At 38.0% G+C, this 20,601-nt stretch overlaps 1 protein-coding gene across 1 annotated transcript in view; it reads left to right on the forward strand.

Moving 5' to 3' along the window:
• Positions 1-20,601, forward strand: part of KMT2C (lysine (K)-specific methyltransferase 2C) — a 120,116-nt gene that overhangs the window by 43,463 nt on the left and 56,052 nt on the right. Inside the window, exons 10-18 of the mRNA XM_010284031.1 lie at positions 2,313-2,432; positions 4,857-4,973; positions 8,767-8,868; positions 9,014-9,118; positions 10,257-10,438; positions 11,191-11,355; positions 11,972-12,081; positions 17,670-17,735; positions 19,195-19,407. Of these exons, the coding sequence (XP_010282333.1) occupies positions 2,313-2,432; positions 4,857-4,973; positions 8,767-8,868; positions 9,014-9,118; positions 10,257-10,438; positions 11,191-11,355; positions 11,972-12,081; positions 17,670-17,735; positions 19,195-19,407 (1,180 nt within the window). The remainder of the gene's footprint in view (positions 1-2,312; positions 2,433-4,856; positions 4,974-8,766; positions 8,869-9,013; positions 9,119-10,256; positions 10,439-11,190; positions 11,356-11,971; positions 12,082-17,669; positions 17,736-19,194; positions 19,408-20,601) is intronic.

Here is a 20,601-nt window from a genome sequence, read left to right on the forward strand (position 1 = left end):
GAATGTGTTTGGGCAGGTGTATCAAACCTCTGTTTCTGTGGAAGTTTGGTTGCTTTTTTCCCCCCAGTTTCTAACTTGGTGCTGTTGTGCCCATGTTACATCATGAACGATACACCTTTACGGCCTGGATGTCAACAAGGACTCATGTCCATCTCTAGGCTTGCAGGTGCAAAAGGTTTCTGCTCAGCACTATTCCCCTATTACAGGTTATTGATCCTTTTGATCTGCTGAGTTGTTTGCGTGATGACTATCTAACTGAAGTCAAGCAAAAAACTGGGATAGCAAAATCTTACAACGTAAACTGTTTAATCAAGCATTCTCACTGGAACCCAAGAGCAGGTGAGCAGCTCAGCTGGAAACACCTTGGCAGAGGGAGGACAATGATGGGAAGTTGAAAACACAGAGGTAATCTTCTGGCCGCTAAGCAGTTTGTAGGTTGTGTGTCTAAGTACCCCCTTGTGTGGACAAAACTCTAAAGTGGTGAGGTTTTTTGGTTGGGTTTTATTGGTTTTTTTTTTTAAGTGCTATATTGTCCGTATTCCCTTTCCCATGCTGGCATAGCTAAATGATTGAATACCACCATGTCCACACTGTGGGTTGTACCAGTTGGACAATGTTGGCATTTTTAAAATGCAACTTTCATGCCTAATTAGGCTTTTAGGTTGCTGCCAGACTTTTTTTTTTTTTAAATCTATTGTGCCAGTTTGAATACTGAGCTATCTGAGCAGCCGTAGGTTACTGCCTACCAGCTCTGCAAGCAGAAGGCATCGTATCAGCTTTTCCTCATCTGCTCATGGGTAAGCAAGATGTTGGCTCATACCTTCATCAGGAGATTGAACTAACCTGGCTGTGTCTTACACGGATTATGGAGGTCTTGCCTGTGATCCTTCTGGCCTGAAATCGGTTGAGGGGTAGCCCTGTTTGCAGTCAGCACTGCTGTTAGCAGAATACCTATTTACAGTCTGAGATGAATATACGTTTTGGTGAGTTGTTGGTTCCAAAGAAACTGTTTCAAACACATTCTTGACGGAGAACATTTCATTTCAGAAAAAGAAAACCACATTTTGCAAAGCCATCTCATTTTTCTTCGTGCTTATTACTGTATAGACCAGCATTCAAAAGTGTAAATGCGTTTGGGTTTGCGCACGTGAGCTGTTACACATGTGCGAATAGTTGGGACTGCTAGTATGCATGAGGTTATTCTGCATCATCCATGTGATGCTACTGCTGAATGTCATTCTCGAGAAGGTAAACCTATACTTTTCATCTGTTTTACTTCTCATCTTGGAATTCATTATTTCTTTCTCTCACAAACTTAGAATTAGGAAAATGTATTATCCTTTAAGTATTCTAATTTGTAAATTTAGAATGAAGTTACTTATTTTGAAGGCTGTCTCCTGCGGTCTTTACTCAGGGTTTGAGGAAGCCTTCCACTGATTTTAATGTGTATGAGGAACTTCACAGGTTGTTTTTTTTTTTTCTTGTCCATCTTAGCATTGTTTTGCCAGCTTCTTGTTTTGCCATATTTCTTGTGACAAACTTATGCAATATCTCACCATGATGGAAACTATATAAAAAGGGTTAGTAATGAGTTAGTTAAAAAGAGTTTGTAGGTACACCATATGGATGTATATTATTACATGTATGTAATAGCATATTAAAATTTGATACCACAGCATAGCATGAGAACACAGGAGTGAAAAAACCTTGGTAGTGAGGTTTTATCATGGTTTCTGTGTGGCAAACTTGCAGGAAAGAGGTACTTTGTTAATTACCATGGCTGTTTTTTTTTTTAATGGTTTGTTTATGTTTCTTTTATTTCATGTGCTTCTCAGACTAGTTGTTGCTGTGATTGTCAGTAGTTTAGACTCCAAAGTCAACTAAGGCCATCTGTTCTTTCAAAATGTGATTTGAGGTGTGAAAGTAGATGTTATCATCTCAAGCTACTGTCTGTGATGCAATAAAATTTGGGGGTATAATTGGTTGTCGTTATGATTGTTTGCTTTCAATTTGTATTATGCTTTGTTTATAAAACTCATTTTGTTGTACTTAACCATCAGTTTGAGGTTAATATTTGTGTATGTTTCAATGGGAACCTAAAAATTTCCCACCTTCCTCTCACTCGGTGAACTAATTGACTACTTAAGTTAACGTAGAAATGCCTATGCCTGCATGTGCTTTGCTTTTCAGATTACTTTTTTTGTTGCTTGCTTTTTCTTTTTTTTCTTTATTTTTCTTTTTTTTTGTGTGTGTGTGTGTGTGTGTGTGTTGCGAAGTTTTATACATCTATTTTCTCACCTACCGTATCCTAGGGGGCTTGGAGTACCAATAATACAGTCAGCCCACCTTCCTGGTCCCCAGACATTTCAGAAGGTCGGGACATTTTTAAATCCAGACAGCTTCCTGGCAGTGCCATTTGGAGCATCAAAGTGGTAAATAATTTGAATTTATTTTCATGTATCCGTTGCTATCTTTCTGCTGTAGAGATTAGTGATGAAATTCTGTATCTCACAACTTAATTAATCTTCCATTCTATCACTGTTTAAAGCCTCTAAAAATTATTGAACCTCTGGAGCTTTCAGGTTAAAAAAATCTATGCTTTCCAGAGTGTACAGTATGATGGCATTGCCCTAATTTTCAATGGCGAAGAATAGCTTGTGTTGCCAATTTTGTGTGTGTGTGTTTAGTACTTCATTTTTTGTGGCTGGCTTTACGTAGCTGTCAAAATAAATTACCTGAGAAGGAAAATGTCCTTAAGATTGGCAATAAGGTAAGCCAGGCACGGAAAGAAGCAGGGATCTGAAGGGAGGCTTAAATTTGTTGCTGTGGAGAAATCTTGCAGGGTGGATTCAAAGTGACATCATTTTTAGCTTATGGGGGAATAAGTAACAACTTTCCTACCTGATTAGATGGACCAATGCTTGTATCTACAGTGACATTTAGCATTAAAAACACCTGAAGAAACTAAGTGGGATTATTATTTTTAAACAAAGGCAAAAAAGCTAAATGATGAAACAGACAAATAGCTGTAGCTTCCCAATGATTTATTTTCATTTCACTTTAACTCTTACGCTAATTTTATTTTAATTTGACATCAGCTTAGCTTTTGCTGCTTCAAGCATTAATTTTCAGCTTAATATTCATCATTAACATTGATACAAGTATGTGCTTATTCCTGTTTCTAGTTGTGTGAAAATAACAATACTGATACCTGGTCTGAAATAGACAAAATAAGAAACATGCCAGAAGAGTTTACAGCTTAAAAAAAAAAAAATTGACGCTTGTATGTCCTGTGTGTGCATATGTATTAACTCCATATATATGTAAGGACAACATTTCTGTTTCACCTTAGTACATGTAAATAGTTCAGCCATCAGTAACATCCTTCTTTTCACTTCCTAAAATAACATTGTGTTACATTACCTCGTTGTGTAAGTCAGTTTAATTTCTCTTTCCATTAAAAGATGGATGTTAATAAATTTCTAACGTTGGGATGCTTGGATTCTCCCTTTAATTATGACCATAAACTTCTGTATCTTCTTTGAAACAGGAGTTGGCATGTTTGAAAAATATTGTTGGTAGTATTGAGCCCATAATGCTGCTTTCCATCCAGGAAACTCCTGTCTCCATCAGTAGAGGCTGTTCATGTCTGTTGGTGACACCGTCCCCAAGGAGCTTTGTGATTCTGTCAACACTGTTTTATTGAGTAAATTTTTGTCTTGGTATTAAAAGTAGGTTCCAGCAAGCGTTTGGATACAGACACCATGTTGAGATACCCTGTGGATGGATTTGGGCTGTATTAGGAGACGAGATTATTCACAAATTTGAAATGCAATAAATAATCTCATTGCTTATTTTTTAGTAGGAAAGATGCTTACGGTAGATACCATAATTACCATCATTTATTCAGATCAGAGGCTCTGAAACATGTTGTAAAGGTGTCTGACATACCAGCCAGAAGTCAGGGACATTGTCAATATATTCTTTTTCTCTCTGGAAAAATATTAAGGAGGATTAGGGATCCTCTTCGTGTTTAGTTCATTGGGGAGGGGGGATTCAAACTTAATTCACAGTATTAGTATCAGGTAATTATTATTAAAAACATGCTTGCTTTTCCACAGTTAATTGTGGTTGAACATACTGTGAATACTCCAGAGCACACAACACTGCAACTGTACATCTGCATCTAAGATAAGGAAGGGGGAGAAAGAAGCTGTCTAAAAATACGTGGATGTTTTATAAGAAAAACATCATATTATGGGAAGTGTTGACCTGAGTGTAATTGATATAATTAATAGAAAAAGCTCTCTCTGTATCTGCTGAATTAAGACAGTTTGGTGGAGCCAGCTCCTGCTTCACTTTGGGAGCAGGATTGAGTCCTAATAAATTCCAGTTTTTGCCTCATTATTCATAGTGTAAGAAAAGCATCTATGATTGCAAGTAATCAAGTGGCCAGACCCTGTTCAGAAGTCCCGTGAACTGAGCTGACTGTTTAAAAAGAAAAGAAAAATTAATCATAGAATGGAGGATATTTATTTTGGATGCTCTGCAGCTGTGGGGGAAAAACATACATTTCCATATTTCCAGCTATTCCTGGGTAGAAAATAAACATTTCTGGTTTTGGCTGCTTTCTCACTGGTGATAAAGGTGATCATATTATGTCATGTAAGTAGTTAAAGGTATTTCACACTGCTTATGTAGTGACTTAATGACTATAGCCTAGTGTGCTCATACTCAATTGAAATGAGAGAGTGGTTTTTCACTTATGTTTTTCCCCAGATGCATTGAACAAGTTTGAATCCCATATAACAGAAGAACTTTAGGTTGCATTTAAATTGTTATCTTAAATTGAACAGGGCCGTGGATCAGGATTCCCGGGGAAACGGAGGCCACGTGGTGCAGGTCTTTCAGGAAGAGGTGGCAGAGGTAGATCAAAACTGAAAAATGGAGTTGGGACTGTAGTCATTCCAGGGGTAAGAACATTTATTTTTAAGTCATATTGCGGTCTGTTAATGTAACATAATTTTATTCAGCTATAATTCTTGTATTAAAATACTGTATAAAACCAAAGAGCACTAAAAAGCAGAGGTGTTTCATAAAGCCTGGCTATTACTAACTGGGTTTGATCACAAACTAGAGCACTGTAGCTTAATGGACCTGAAGCAATTTTATGCTGCACTTACAGGGACAACTGTTGGGAGTCTTAGAGTACTCCTTCCATTTCCTCGGGTGGAAAACATGCTGAGTAAAGGCAGCACTCACTGGAACAACACAAAAGGGGAGAGCAAGGCTTGTGCGTAAGAATGTTAACCAGCAGCTGTAGCAGATCAGACGAGAGGTTCTGCAACCCAGGGGACCAAAACTGAGTGCTGGGGGAAGAGTGCAGAAACAGAAGAGGCCTAGAGTCCCCAGGGTGTGGCTTGGGGACTTGCTGAGCAGGAGGTGGAATCGTTGTCTTGGGCAGTCTGTGTTGGAGCTTTCCTTCATGAATTTGTCTGTTCACTTTCAAGAACTTTTGGAAAGCATGTCAACCTTTTTTTTAGTTCTACAGCTCATCAGCCTGTTGTTTTGAACTGCTGTCTGCCAGTTTTATTGCCTGCTCCTTGGTGCTCTTACAGGAGGGGCAGTGGAGAGTTGGTTTCTATTCACCTCCCCCATCCATGCCACTCATCATCTCCATCATTTCTCCTCCTTTTCCTTCAACTTTTTCATGGCTAGTCTGGAGAATCCTAGTATTTTGAGTTGTTCCTGATATGGAAACTATTCCATATTTTTTATCATCCTTGTCAGTTGTTTTATCATGTGTATTTTTTTACTTTTTGGACTTTCATCTGCCTTTTTACAGACCAGCACTCAGCCTTGTGAAGTTTTTGTGCAGCTCTTCACAGCTGTCTTTCGTATTTTACTACTCTGAATATCCTAGTATTGTTGGCAAGCTTTGTCACCTTGCTCCTCACTTGATTTTTGAGGTTGCACGTGAGTGTGTGGGAACACCACGGCCTGTTAGCAGACAGCCCCTCTCAGATTTCCACCAGTGCTGCTCTGCCACATAGAAATCTGAGAATTTGTTCTACTCTTTGTGTCTTCTGTCAATATAGGGATAATTCTACTGAGGAGCATTGGTAAAGGACTTTGCCAAAAGAATTTAGTAATGAAGTTACGTCAGTCAGATTTCCCTGTCCCCAGGCTTGCTGGCTCCTTCAAAGAGCCCCAATAGATCATGATTTACTGTAATTAAAGCTTCCTTGACTTTTTAACAAAATATTATATCAATGTGGCTGCAAGTTTTCTGTTGTGATCAGATGTCAGATACTCTGTAGGACAGTACACAGCTTCCCTCCAGAAACTTTTCAGAAAATGGTAGTTACATTTGCTGCCTCCCATACAGCACTGAAGTGATTCTAAGCAAGTCGTTTCTCACTGCAATTGATAGTTAATCTATTTCATACTTGAAGTCCTTTTAAAACTCTTAAATCTTACACAGTCCTCCTCTGCTCCTCATAAGAAGAGAGGTTTTGGTATGAAAAACTGTTGGAAATCTGGATTGCAAAAAATTAAGTTTTTTCCTTGCTAGGGACTTGGCTTCTTTGAACATTCCTTTTAAAGTTTCATTATCAATCAGCTGTGCAGATTTTGAGAGGTATCCTGTTGCTCATGTTCAGGGAAGGACTTACTCATTTTTATACCTTTATGAAATCATTCCTTAGGCTCTCTTTAGAGCTGCTCTTCTGTGTTCTTACATACAACCTGTTTGAGTTTACACAGAATTGTGCCACTTTTTGCTGCCTGTATAATAAGTTCTTGGAATACTTTGGTATTTGTGATCTGAGAAAGGAGCAAACGTCTCTTGTCATTGTTCCCTTTTAAAGCTTTGGATGGTCAAGATTCATAAGCAAATACATCATTTTAAACACATAGGATGAATTCCACTTAGGCTAGTCGTAGGTACCTTAATAAGTTGGAGGCATTCACGTAATTATTTTGATGTTACAAAGCACAAATTTGTACTTCAAGAGAAGCTGGGTTTTATAGAACAAACTTAAAAATTTTTGTAACTGAACAGAGGATATTGAGTTAGGTGAATTGTTCTAAATACAAAATGGACATCACTCTCCACAATTTCCTATAGAAATTTGATCCTTTGACTCCTCAAGTAAATGGCAACTTCAGAGTTGTAGAGCAGAGGTGTGGCACGCTCGTGATAGAGTAGACATGGCAATACCAAGAGACCAGCCTTTTGCCAGATACATGTTTGAAATGGGAATATTTTCACAATTTTGCACAAACGGATTCTTACTCAGCATGGGATCGTGACCAGCGGACAACTACACAAATTTGGAAATATCTTGGTAGATCTTGGGAATGGGGAAGAAGGTGGCTACAGGTTAACTCAAGCTGGGTCACGGCTGGCATTAAGTAAGCGTCAGAATTGCAATGAATCAGTCCTTCAGATTCTGCTTCTTTGTACGTGCAAGCAGTTCCAAGAACTTTGTGGAACCTGTGGAAATACATGCAAGGGAAAAGCTCTCCCTGAGCATATTAAGAGGTGTTTCGGGTGTTTTTTGGTTAATTAGTTAGCTACAGCTGCAGTGCTCTCAACCATACAGTAATTAAAATTCATTAACAATATACTCCCTTTTTAGCTGTTTCTCAGTAAACACTGATTTTCAGCAACAGTGTATCAGGAGGTTTCCTGTAGCTGTTGTAACGGTATTTACATTTGTCTCTCCCGTGATGTTTGGATTTGTAAAATATTTAAGTTACAATTTAAACAAGGCTATCAGTGTAAGACTTAACCTGTATTTAAAATAACCCGTATTTATAAAATTAGAACAGCTTGGTAAAACAAAGTTACATTTCTCTATCATGCATTCTTTTTTTATAGAACTGTGTGCTCTTTATCTTCCAAACTTCCATGGCCACTACTGGTTCAGGCCTGTTCATTTAAATTCATGGATAGCAAATTGTGCATAGCAAGATTTTAATGGAAGTCAGAACACAGTCAAACTCTTTTTTTCTTCTTTTTTTTTTTTTTTTTCCTGAGAAGCTATGTGTACATGTATACACTGAATTAATAAAGGGCAGGTAAGAATAACAATCTCTTGATCAAAAGGAGAATGTCTACAGTAAAACCTTATGGATTGAGCTCAAAACGACTGTTTCAAGTTCAGTGAAAGTTTTTATGGGCAAGCTAGATAAGCCTCATAAAGAAACTGCTTATAGAGAGTGTCTTAACTACCGTAACTACAGAACTCATCCTTACTCTTCTAACATACTTGGAACATGAGCTAAACCACATTTGAGTTAGTATGGGACAAATTACATTTCTGCAATTGCTCTTTGAATCACTGCAATTAACTTTTGCATGAGCACTTCTGTGTTTATATGTAGGGAACAGAGCAGACTGATCACAGTATGACAATTTCTGCTTATTGTTTTTTTTCTTAGACTACTTCTTTCCTTCCATTTCCATTTTAAAGTGCAGTAGGGTAACATGTAAAAGCAAGCAAAGGAGAGGAAGAGAATGTGTAAAACTGAAGTAGCAATGATGGTTGTAGTGATGTGAAAAACAATGTAAATTAACGCAGTAATTTCTGATGTAGGTAGTTTTTTATGAAAGTTTACAGTGTATGAATGAATATTTGGAAAGTTTATATTCTCTGGGTACTACTAAAAATTAACGTATTTAGAGAGTAAGTTTCATCTTGTCTCATGTCTTAGAAAATATGATGTGGTTGCTATTTATGTTTTGTGTTCTTTTAATAGGTCACAACTATGGATATTTCATCTAACAAAGATGAGGAAGAAAACTCGATGCATAATACAGTTGTCCTCTTCTCTAACAGTGACAAGTTCACTCTTCATCAGGTTGGGATAATAGTTACTGTATTTTTGTGTTGTTTCTCTGCTTTTAAAATTAGAAAAAAGTAAATGAATTGGATTTTACAGTTACATGGTTTCAGAATTTAGTGGCTGGCATATGTTGAAAATCTGCCTTTCTCTATCATTTCAGGATATGTGCGTCGTTTGTGGGAGTTTTGGCCAAGGTGCTGAGGGCAGGTTGCTTGCCTGTTCTCAATGTGGTCAGTGTTACCATCCATACTGTGTCAGTATTAAGGTGAGTGCTTTTGTTACATTAAAAAATTACTTGATTACACTGTTTTCATATTGTACTTTAATAGCACTATGCTGCCTTTGGTTTTGTGGTAATTAGGGGAGTCATTAACTTGTTAGATATTCATCAGCTAATGTGACCATTATTTGTATGCGACTTGTGAAAGACTTTAATTAAATGTCATTTTATAGTATGCATTACCTCCAGAGAAATTAACCTTTTTGTAATTTCACAGCCATAAATAGCACTGATTATCCAGCAGTTGGCTAAAATAACAGTTTGAGATATAAGCTTAAAACCTAAATACAAGCAGAATTAGAAACAAAGAAAAAAACTACTGCATCTTCACTTACTAGGGGCATAAGGTTTAGTTGATTCAATTTGTCTGTTGGCTGTCAGAATTGACAGCAGTTGGAGTGGTTAATTAATACATTTTACATTCATTAGTCTAGGGGAGAATGTGTGAAAATTAAATTTGAGTGGTACGAGATAACTTAGCAAGCACATAATAAGCTATTTACTGCAATATATACATTATACACTCTTTATTATATAAGTACATCTATGTAAAAGTGGAATTTTTTTAAATGTCACAAAACTTTGTTTTAAATGTACTTTACAGAATGCCATATGCGTATTTCATGCAACTATAATTTGGTTTTGTGTTTATTTACTACTCTTACATTACACCTTAACCACAATAAATGAGTTGTTTGCTTCAGATGACAAAAACCCCAGCACTGGTTATCACAGGTAATGTAGGAAAGATACAGGAGTTGCAGTGACCTGAATCCTGGCTTTACTACACAGCTGAAAAAAAACAGTCATGTGTTCTTCGTTCCTGCAGGACCAGCTACTCCTATACATGTAGATTCAGTGCAGTATATACTCTCTGGTATGCCAGTTTATCTAAAGAAATTATATTCTGGAACAGTATCAGCTATCAGTAATTACAGTTCTTTTCTGTTTAATCCATTCATATTTATTGAAGCTCCAGAAAGTCTAACTGATAAACAGCTAATTACAGTGTGGATAGTGTGCACAGAAGAGCATCCTGTGCTCCTCTAGCCAGACCTTAAGTTATACAAAGATCACACCTTATAGAGCAGTTTTCAAATAATTTTCACCTTGCCATTTGCAGATTACTAAAGTGGTGCTTAGCAAAGGTTGGAGATGCCTGGAGTGCACGGTATGTGAAGCCTGCGGGAAAGCGACAGATCCAGGAAGACTGCTGCTCTGTGATGACTGCGACATCAGCTACCACACGTATTGCTTAGATCCACCCCTGCAGACAGTTCCAAAGGGAGGCTGGAAGTGCAAATGGTGTGTTTGGTTCCAGGGTCAGAAATACTGACTGCTGGCCTCTTTTTTTGTCAGTTTATATTTGCAGCGACCATTGAATATGTTTTAATTGTATGTAATTCAGTATTTTAAGCAAACAAAATACTTCTGAATTGTTTCATTCAATTATCAGTGTAACTGTTATCTCCTCTTAATACTGTTTCTTCATGCCGAAAACCACATAAGTAGAAGTGGACAAAATTTTTCCTCTGAAACTCTTGGACAAAAAAAAAATGCAATTTACGTTCCTTAGAACGTTCATTCCAACATTCACTTGGAAAAATGAATGAGGACTTCCAACAAATCGTTCTCAAAATAAAACCCTCCGAAAACCATTATTGTTACTTGGGTGAAACACAAACAGACTAAACCTCCCGCATGGTTAAGTCTCCATATCTCAAAGTGAATGGCGGCTAGAAGCAGGAACTCCTTTGACCTGCTGAGCTGTTACAAAACACCCACCTGACCCTTTTTGCAGATTGAAAGGAGTTCTTACTTCAGAACTTTCTTTTAAAAGTATAAAAAATGTTGGTAATTTTTGAAATCTAATACATTTTCATTCAACTAAAATACTGTTTGATCTGAAATGAGTTTTCCTCTCCCCCGTCCCCTGTCCAAAGTGGTTAGTGACCTAAAACTTAATTACTTAGCCAGTTCTAAGTAGGAGGGTTTTAAAGTCACAAAATAATCTTCCTGTGACCTGAAAGTGATAGATCATTTTATCTGTTCTGCAGGTGTGTTTGGTGCAGACACTGTGGAGCAACTTCTCCAGGTTTAAGATGTGAATGGCAAAATAATTACACACAGTGTGCTCCCTGCGCAAGTTTGTCTACCTGCCCAATCTGCTATCGCACTTACAGGGATGAAGAGCTTATAATTCAGTGTAGACAATGTGATCGGTAAGGATTTCTAATATTCTGCAGGTTTTTCCTGTTTAAGGCTTATTTTAATTTTTTCCCCTAACATAAACACATAAACATGAAGGGAATAGTCCTGTGGTAAAGAGCACTGGATGGAGTCTCAGAAGTCTCTTATTAGTTGACTCCTAGTTGTACCACAGACTTAATTATACGACTCTGGGCAAATTAATTAATCACTCTGTGCCTCATTTTCCCTCTCTCTAAAAATAAAACTAATTTACCTCACAAGACTATTGTTGTGAGGCTAAACCTAGATTACATAGTATGGTATAGTGGTATGAAGTAAGTAGTTAAAATGATTGCAATATAGGGAGAAAATTGTAATACTATGACATATTTGCTTCCGGGACGTCGTTTTATAGAGGTTTCCTTCCTGTGAGGGGAAATAGGTAATCCGATACTGTCTATACAGTATTTACCACACACCACCATAGGGGAATGGTATATACGGAGAACCTGATTCATCATTTCTCCCTGAAAGAATTTAAACTAAGCAAGTATTTCACATTGACTTGGACCATATACTGATATTTGGGTCTCCTAAAACACCACATATTTCCTTTAAATTGTATTTTTTCCCCCACTTAATTTCTAGATGGATGCATGCAATCTGTCAGAACTTAAACACAGAGGAGGAAGTGGAAAACATAGCTGATATGGGTTTTGACTGTACCATTTGTAGGCCATACATACCACCAACAAACGGTAAGAAGACAATTGAAACCAATGGCAGGATTGCACACTGCAATAAATAGGTTTGGGAATGTGTTACGGTTCTTTGATGGAGGTTTGGCTCATGGTAGAGGTAGGATTTTTCATGTTTATTTTAAAGGTCCTTCTGGAAGCACCCTCAACCTTTTTCGCACCCTCTAGCAATTGGCTGCAAGGCTAAAGGAAACCTAGCAGGGGGAATTCTAGATAATTTGGGTTAATGACTAAAAGCATTTGTTATTGCAAGGGTAAAAGGCATCTCACTTCGTCAAGTGGAAGGAAGAAAGCTCAGTTCTCTAAAGTGATTAACGGCAGAAGAATCTGAAAATCAATTCCAAGCAGAAAAACTTTCTGTATTTCAATACTTTGAGGCTCTCTGAAGCAGCAGTAGCTGTAACAATAGTCCATGGAAGCATTTTTCCCATCCTCCATCCTGTTTTATTAATGCCACTCCCTCAGCTCTCCCTGTATTTAAGACCAGTGCTTCCCTCCCTAGCTGTGGTCTTCAGAAGAATTTGCCATACTTTCCTGCTTGGGAGTCACCACTTTCTTGTTAGTTAAAATGTGTAGTTCTTTGCTTTTTTCCGCACATGTTATCAGCGAATATATGTACCAACCTCCTTGTTAGTCTGCGTTACACAGTTCTGTAGCAGCGGTACTTCAGGAGCTGAGGTTACTGCAGTTCTCTGTTTAAGCATGGCTACAGCATCTGCTTCTGTGGGATGGTCCTCGTTAATGTTATTGTGAGTGGCCTGTCAGCAATTAGATTGGCCTATTACCTGATTTATGGTCTTGCTAGAAGGGTGGTATCCCAGGTTTGTTTTCTCTGCATGTCAGCTCACGGGAGTTTCTGCTTCAGTCTGATACTTTAACAGAGCATTGACAGCTATACCCATTTTTAGCGTAATAGCACGCTGAAGTGTTCACATTAACCCGTTATTGGGGTATCATGAGAGTATGGTAGGAGGAAGGTACAAGAACTAAGCAAATGTTTCAAGAAATACTCATATCCACCAAGAAGATGTCCGTAAGATTGGCATCCCTGATCAAGATGGAAGATACCATGAGGCATGTGTCTGAGAGGTCTGCCAAGGAAAGTTCAGTAGAGTATCTAATGTCTCTTTGCACTGCCATGTCCTCATAACAGCGTGGCAGTAATTGTATCTTATTGAGGTGACCTTGGAGGTTTATAGATACCCTTGTCAACTACACAATGTTGCGGAACACTTCCAAGTATCCCACTTTTATCACTCTTAGAAGTAAGAATTACTTATGCTTACGTATTTTTACAAATCACTTCATTTTTGAGGTCTGCTTTCACAAATGTAAAAAAAAAAAAAAGAGGTTTTGTAAGAGGGAGAAACACTTGCAGGTATAACACAGATTTTTATTTTTTTTTCATAATAAGTTTTGGGCACTTAAAAAAGGTCTCAGTAAGAAATACTGCCTCTTCCTTTCTCTTTAAAGCTAGCAGAGCTGCCTTTTAGAGATAATTAAAACCCATAATAAGTGACATGGAACAACTTCACAAGATGGTGCCGGGACATGTTTCAACTCCAGGCATAAACTGGCCCCAGAGTTAGTCCTTGCTGCACACCTTCATGAAGTTGTGTTGCTTAGGTTTGTCTTACAAGGAATAGCAACCAGTCCTGCAAGAGCTGTTAGGGAGTTCCCAAGCTTTCTTTGCAGTTTTTTTTTTTTCACCTTGTTTATAAGATAAGTTTCTCTTACTCTTTCATGTTTTGACTCAGTATATGCAATACCTTTTTAACACGTGTACATGTATACAGTTGCATGTCTGAATGTCATTTGATGCATGTTCATAGGCATACTTGCATGTACTTTTATATTAAATGTTTCAGTCTTTCATTAATTCTTCTACAGTTCCGTTGAAAATTTTCTATAATTTTTTGTTTCAAAGTGAGAACAATTAGCATTTGATAAACTTAGAGAAACAAATATTAGCTAATAGTAGAAAGCTTCTTAAAATGTACCGTATTGTGTGATTCTTACTGGAATGGTTCTTGTGCTTTCCATTTGATGTATCACAGATGTGTTTTAAGTACTATTACAAGCTTTTTAACTACTTTCTTTCTAGAAGAAGCAAGAGCCCCTCAACATAATAAATTACCAATATATTGCAGGTTTACTCTTGCTAAAGAGTAAATACTTTTGCATGTAGGTATTGAGAAAGAATTCCGTTTTTCTTGCTTCAGAAAATGGAAACTTTTTAATTTGTTAAGAGCTCTTCCCTATCTCATCTTAAGAACATCAGATGCATAACTGATAATCTTACGAGTCATCTTCTTCAGGAAACAGATGTAAAAGATAAATAGTTTTTTTTCTTCTTGAACATACATAAATATCAAAAGCCAGAATGTGGTAAGACGTGCTCCAAAGTAGTATACCATAAGCCTTCATTACTAGATTCTTTTGAAGTGATAATATCTGATCAGTGTTTCATCAGGTTCCTTTTAGTGTGGTCTCAAGTTATAACATATGTCCCTCAGCATATTACTGTGCCTTGTAGAAATCTTTTTCTAATTTAGATAGCTTGAATATTATCATGACTGGGTACTGCTCTAGGTAGTAGCAGCTTTTCCTCTGTGCTGTAATTCCTGCGCATTCAGGAGACATGTGTGCATCTCATTTACATTCACTCCTAAACAAGCAATTCTCAACCGTCTACCCATCACTTCTGCCTTTCTGTTGTTTGCCCTTGTATGTCGTGCCCCATCTGCAGATTTCATCCCTTCCTCGCTTACTCTCATCCTCAACCCATCCACATACTCCAGCTTCTTCCTCCCTTGGTGCTGTTTTTCTTTCTCTGCAGGAGGCAAAGGGACCAGGTCTGCCTGGTTTTCTTCAGCTAGTTACAACGGTTTCTGGTAGCTGCCTGTGTTCATGTATTCCTCCCCTGGCTCAAGTAAGCGTGCCCACAGAGGCAGTGAGGAGTTCGTATCACTTACTAATTCAGAGATACTTGATACTGCCAGTGATACGCATGTTGTGACAGGGAGCCTCTGTTGTACAATTCTCATGAAACTGAATTGAATTTTTCTACGCTCTGAAACTTAATTCTATGTACTTTACAAATACAGGATACAAAAGCAACTAATACTATATGTTAAAAAATTAACTTTTGAATTTTTTATTATTTGGTGCGTTTATTATGTCAGCTCTCATGTTCTTGTAAGTTACTGCATGTACAAAGAAACCTTTGCATCATGCACACACTTATGCAGGCATCTGATAGTGCTCTGTTAAGTGTTATGTTTCTACATCAACCATTTCACTCTGTCCCTTATGCTGATTACATTTGTTCCTAGAATTGTTCTTTTCTATTACAGCCTTGCAAGTGGCAACCCCCTTTATTTCCGAAACTGTGATTCTTCACATCATACTGTATTCTGTGCAATTACTTGTCCAACTGAAGCTACTAACTGCTGTATGATATTCAGCATGTTTAAACTCATTTGCAAATAAGCAAAATAATTTTGGTATAACTTCAGCTCAGTGCCTCAGAAAGCACTTTTTTGTTGATTTTTTTTTCCCTTGAACAGTCTTTCTCTAACAGTATTCTGCTTCTCTGTTACCCATTTTATTGATTTTAATCCTTGAGCTGCACTCTAATTAGTTTCTTTTCTGTTTGATACTGTCTTCAGTATTTATATATGTATATAAAAAACCTGATTCTTTGTGCAGCTTTTGTGAGTTGGTCCCTGAAGGCCTCACCTCTGTCACTAGCAGCTTGTTTATTTGATTGTTTCAACTCTGTTCAAGTCTCCGAACCTAAAATTGTTCACAATCTGACCTGGACCAGAAGAACACTCCCTGTTGTTTGACTTACAAACACGGATTTCAAATTCCCATTCACAGCTGTCTTTCTGAATTTTTTGTTTACCTTAGATTCCAATTCAATAATTGCTCTCTCTGTCTTAAAACATCTGTAAATTATAACCAGTGAAATAAACAGATGACTTCTTATTTCACTTTGAGTATGTCTTACAATTTGCCTATTTTCTGTTGTTTCATTTCAGTGCTCTTGAGCACTTTCCATCCTGCAGCTTGTCCCATATTTTTTTGTTTCCCTCCAGCTCAGCGTCTCTTTCAAAATCTCATTTTCAATTTCTTTTCTTCCTTGTCTTTCCTTCCACTCTTGTATATCAGTTTTTCAGTAATTCTCATAGGCTGCTTTCATTTACCAATTACATGGAATATTGGTTTTCTGTAGGTTATATCATATAGTTTAGTTACACCTGGCATAAAACTTCTAAAGGTCTATAGTTTTTGAAGACAGACTTTGACTTTCCTTCAATTTTTTTATATGCTTAGAAAGCATCCTCTAAATTTCATATTCATTACAGTATTTGGCAAAGAATTTAAGAATTTAAGTGTTACTTGGAAGCTCTTGTGCTTTTCCTAGTCTTGTCACTGACTCCCATATTGTGTGTGAGGTGGGCAGCAGCAGCACACATGCGGTGGTCTGACATGTCTGAGAAACACTGAACTTCCCACGTGCTTTGCCTCAGTGGTCTCCTCTTGTGTGGCAGATGCAAAGTAAACACTCCAGATGTTTGTCTGAGTCTTAAATTTGGTGTGGATAAGATTTCTAGGCAAAAACAAGAAAAAAGCGTGGATGAACTTGCCCGTATGGTAATGCTAACTGTGCCAAACTAACAGGTTTTCTGATTCTAGTTCTCAGTGTTTGTGAGATAGAAGCTTCTGATTTTCACTTTACTTACTCTGTCTACACAGTCTCTGTAAAGTCGCTACTAATATTAAAAGTCTAATCTGCACATCACAGGTTAGTGAAGCACGATTACGGTTATTGTAATTAAGGCAGATGCAGAGAGAATTACTACCCACAACAAGAGAAGCCTAGTGTTGTAGGACATTTTGATCACTATTTGTTCAGTCGCACTGCTCCGGTGCTTCCCTGAAGCACACAAGCTGTAGTTTTTAAATTGAGTTTCTGCTGTTCCATTTATTAATATTCTTATCTTGAATAAGAATAACCCTGTCTAACTTGAACAAGTCATGCGTCATCTGTTCTCAGATACATCAGCTTTATTTTGGTTCTGATACGTGTTGTATAAGAGATCTGGCAGCATAGACACAGCTGGCATCTTGTGTATGAAGCTGTCGGGGTGTGCCTCCCCCTCCTTGGGGAAATACGACAGCAGTCAATACCCAGTTCAAAAAGCCCTCCCATTTTTCATGCCTAGGTCGGCAAAACCAGGACATCATGACTAGTGTAGAGCTTACTTTCCAATCCAGTAGCTCCAGTGTATTCATTTGCCCTTAGTCCAGTAGAAGGACGTTGTTTACCATCGAGTTCAGTACCGTTCCAATGCCATTCTTGGCTTTAGGAAGTTGGAGAACTTCAGTTTGTATCAGGCTTGTAGTCACATCTTCTGTGGCACTGAAAAGCACTTTATTTTAAAGGTGCTAGTGAATATTGCCAACAGTTTAAATTAGGGAGTTTAACAGAACTGGCGTAAGGAAAATTATTTGATAGTTTCAGTTTAAATCAAGTCACCATTTTTAAAAGTTGAAATGATTTTCCTTATATTTTTCAGTGCCTTCTTTGGACTGTTGTGATTCATCAGTTGGAGCTCAGATTATTTCAAAATCAAAAGAACTAGGTAAAGAATGTGAACGCTTAATCTTTGATCATTTAGCGTATTTTAAGGGTATATTTTTACATGAGACAAAGTTTCCTTTTTCTATGATTTTTATAACACACAGCATTAACTATCCTTTAGTTACCACAGCATGCTCTTCATTTTTTTTTTCTCATTCTCTCTTTTTTCTTATCTTTTGCCTGCCATACCTGCACTATAATAATTACTATAAATTATGCTTTGATCCTGCAGACTTAGTTGCTTGCCTTAATATTAGCGGTGATAACACAGTGGAGCTGAGTCAAGCATGTACACAAATGGTTACAGGCTAGAGCTGTAGGAGGACACAACTTTTCTGTATTTCTACATACAGAAAAGGAACGTGCTAGGTATTTATATTGACAAGCCTACTCACAAGTCGCTTTTTACAATGATTGTATCTAACAGCTTCCGTCATGTTAGGACAGCTTCCATCGTGTTAGAATTTTTTTCCCATTTGATACTGCACAAATGTAGTTCTGAGAGAGGGTTGTCCCTTCAAATCTCCAATCTGAAAAAGAGTATGCAATTCTTTTAAAGGAAATACTTTTTTTTAGTTCAATGTAAGAAGACTGTCATCTGGGAAGAATTGTGTTCAGAACCAGCTGTGTTTTGAGGTGTGAGATGATACGTAAGAAAATATTTTTGGTTAAAGGGAACAAAAGTTACGATATTCATATGTTTTCAAAAACTCTGTTATAAAAACATTATTTAATTTGCTCCAAAGAGCAGAAGCATCGTTGCAGCCTCTTCATTATTTAGTAATTCCCTGAAAATTCCCGAATCTCCACTTGCAGGGCCCCAGCACAGGTGATGGCACCTTTCTACATGGTGAATTAAGGAATGTTAGAGTTTACCTGTAGACTCAATTGTCATGGAAGAGCTTGAGGTAGAAGCAGTCTTCTAGGTCTTGGGAGATTTGGATTCTACCCACGATTTCCAGTTTGATCTTGCGCAGCTCACTTGATATAAATTGGGTTTTGTCTGCCTGTAAAATAGGGCTAATAACTTGCCTGAGTTAGCAAGAGTTCTGGGAGGCTTAAGGTCCGTAATAAGATGCAGGTACAGTGCTGAGGACTGGATGAGGGGCCCAGTGTTAGACTTGCACAGTTTTCTGCGAGTTCCAGGGATACAGAAATAACCTGTGAGGCACTAGTTTACATAATCAAGTCACTCTTTCTAATGAGTCTTTGATGTAAGTTGTTTTGTAGCAATATAATGGATTGTTGCTGGATTTGACATCAGACTCTGGATTACAAAGCTGTAACTGTAATGTGTAAGACAATATCAGATAGCTCCGTTTTATTTATACCGATTTCCTCACTCATGAATCAGCTCCATACATGTGGATTATTAACTCGTAAAAGTGCTATTCCTAAAATCTAAGACTTGTAAATTAAAGAGTTTTATATTGCTGTTATGATTCATTTAACTTTTATAGACCCACCGAAGACATACACCCAGGATGGAGTCTGCTTGACAGAATCCGGCATGTCTCAGTTACAGAGCCTAACTGTTACAGTACCGAGAAGAAAACGGACAAAACCAAAGCTTAAACTGAAGATTATAAATCAGAACAGTGTGGCTGTGCTTCAGACACCCCCAGATGCCCAGTCAGAACACTCAAGAGATGGGGAGATGGATGACAGTAGAGGTAGCAGTCTACTTTTGGCATGTCTTGTGTCTTGGAGTGTTGCAGTACATGAGCATATTGCAGATATCCCTGGGAGTTTTTATTATACTGATATTTGTGTGTTCTGTACAGAAGGCTTTATGAAAATTACTTGAACAATAGTCATGGCTCCTTGTTGTCCGTTTCAAGGATTTTTCTTGGTTTTTTGTTTGTGGGTCATCCATCCTATAGGAAACTCACCTTTCAAAGGCTGGCAACACTGCAAATAACGAGTTGCCTTTTTGTCTAATCCTTGGGTTACCTGAGGGAAATACTGTACACTCAACTGAGTACAACTATATCTGAGGCTTTCAAATTTAGTGCAAATGCTGTTTGAAAGTGGTAATATTGGCTCAGCAAAGCAACGTCTAGATCACTGTAAAGCTGTTTTTTAAAACAAAGGGGAAAGTGAAGTAAGAAGCTCTTTGCTGAGATCATTTCTTTCTTCTAAAAGAAATAAGGTGGGCTGACCTGAGAGTCTGAGGAAGAAAACTAATTTTTTTCTATTTCCGTAGACAAAATGATCATTTTGTTTGTCCTCATCTCCAGAGTAGAATTTAAGAAAGAATTTGAGCTTGGAAGTGAATTCTGGGTGTTGCTGTAGTTCAACTACATGACACTATGTAGAGCCCTATCAAAGGATTTCAGGTTCCAGGATGGGTTATGTGTGTAGTGTGAAGGGAGGGGAACGTTTAACAATGTTTTCGTGGCCTCCAGAGCTGATGCGAGATGAAGGCATCTGGGCTAACGCTTACCTATCCAAACACATCCCTGTGTATGGGGATGGCGTTTCAGTCAATGGTAGAAGCCCGTGGGAGAGCTCCTTCCACCACAAGTCTAGACATGGAGCAAAGATCCACAGGTCCCAGGGCCACCCATACTTGCCTCATCTTCTTCCCTCACTGCTGAGAAAGCACAGCAGCCCCAGCCTGAGGAGGCCAAAGGTGGGAGATGAGGGTGGGAAAAGCACGTAGGAGCAGCCAGTCCCACTCTTCAAATCCCCACTCTTGAACTCTAGAAGCAGCAGCCGCCATGGTGCAATACCGTGATGTGTTGGTAGAATAGGTGTTAATCCGTGGCCTGGGGAAAGGCAGGTGTGAAAGTCATTACATTAGCCATGCAGGTGTCTTGTTACAAGAGGAACAAAGGAACATAGGCACCCCACCACACCACTAT

This window comes from Phaethon lepturus, unplaced genomic scaffold (genome assembly GCF_000687285.1).
Source record: "Phaethon lepturus isolate BGI_N335 unplaced genomic scaffold, ASM68728v1 scaffold9813, whole genome shotgun sequence".
Classification (NCBI taxonomy): Eukaryota; Metazoa; Chordata; class Aves; order Phaethontiformes; family Phaethontidae; genus Phaethon; species Phaethon lepturus.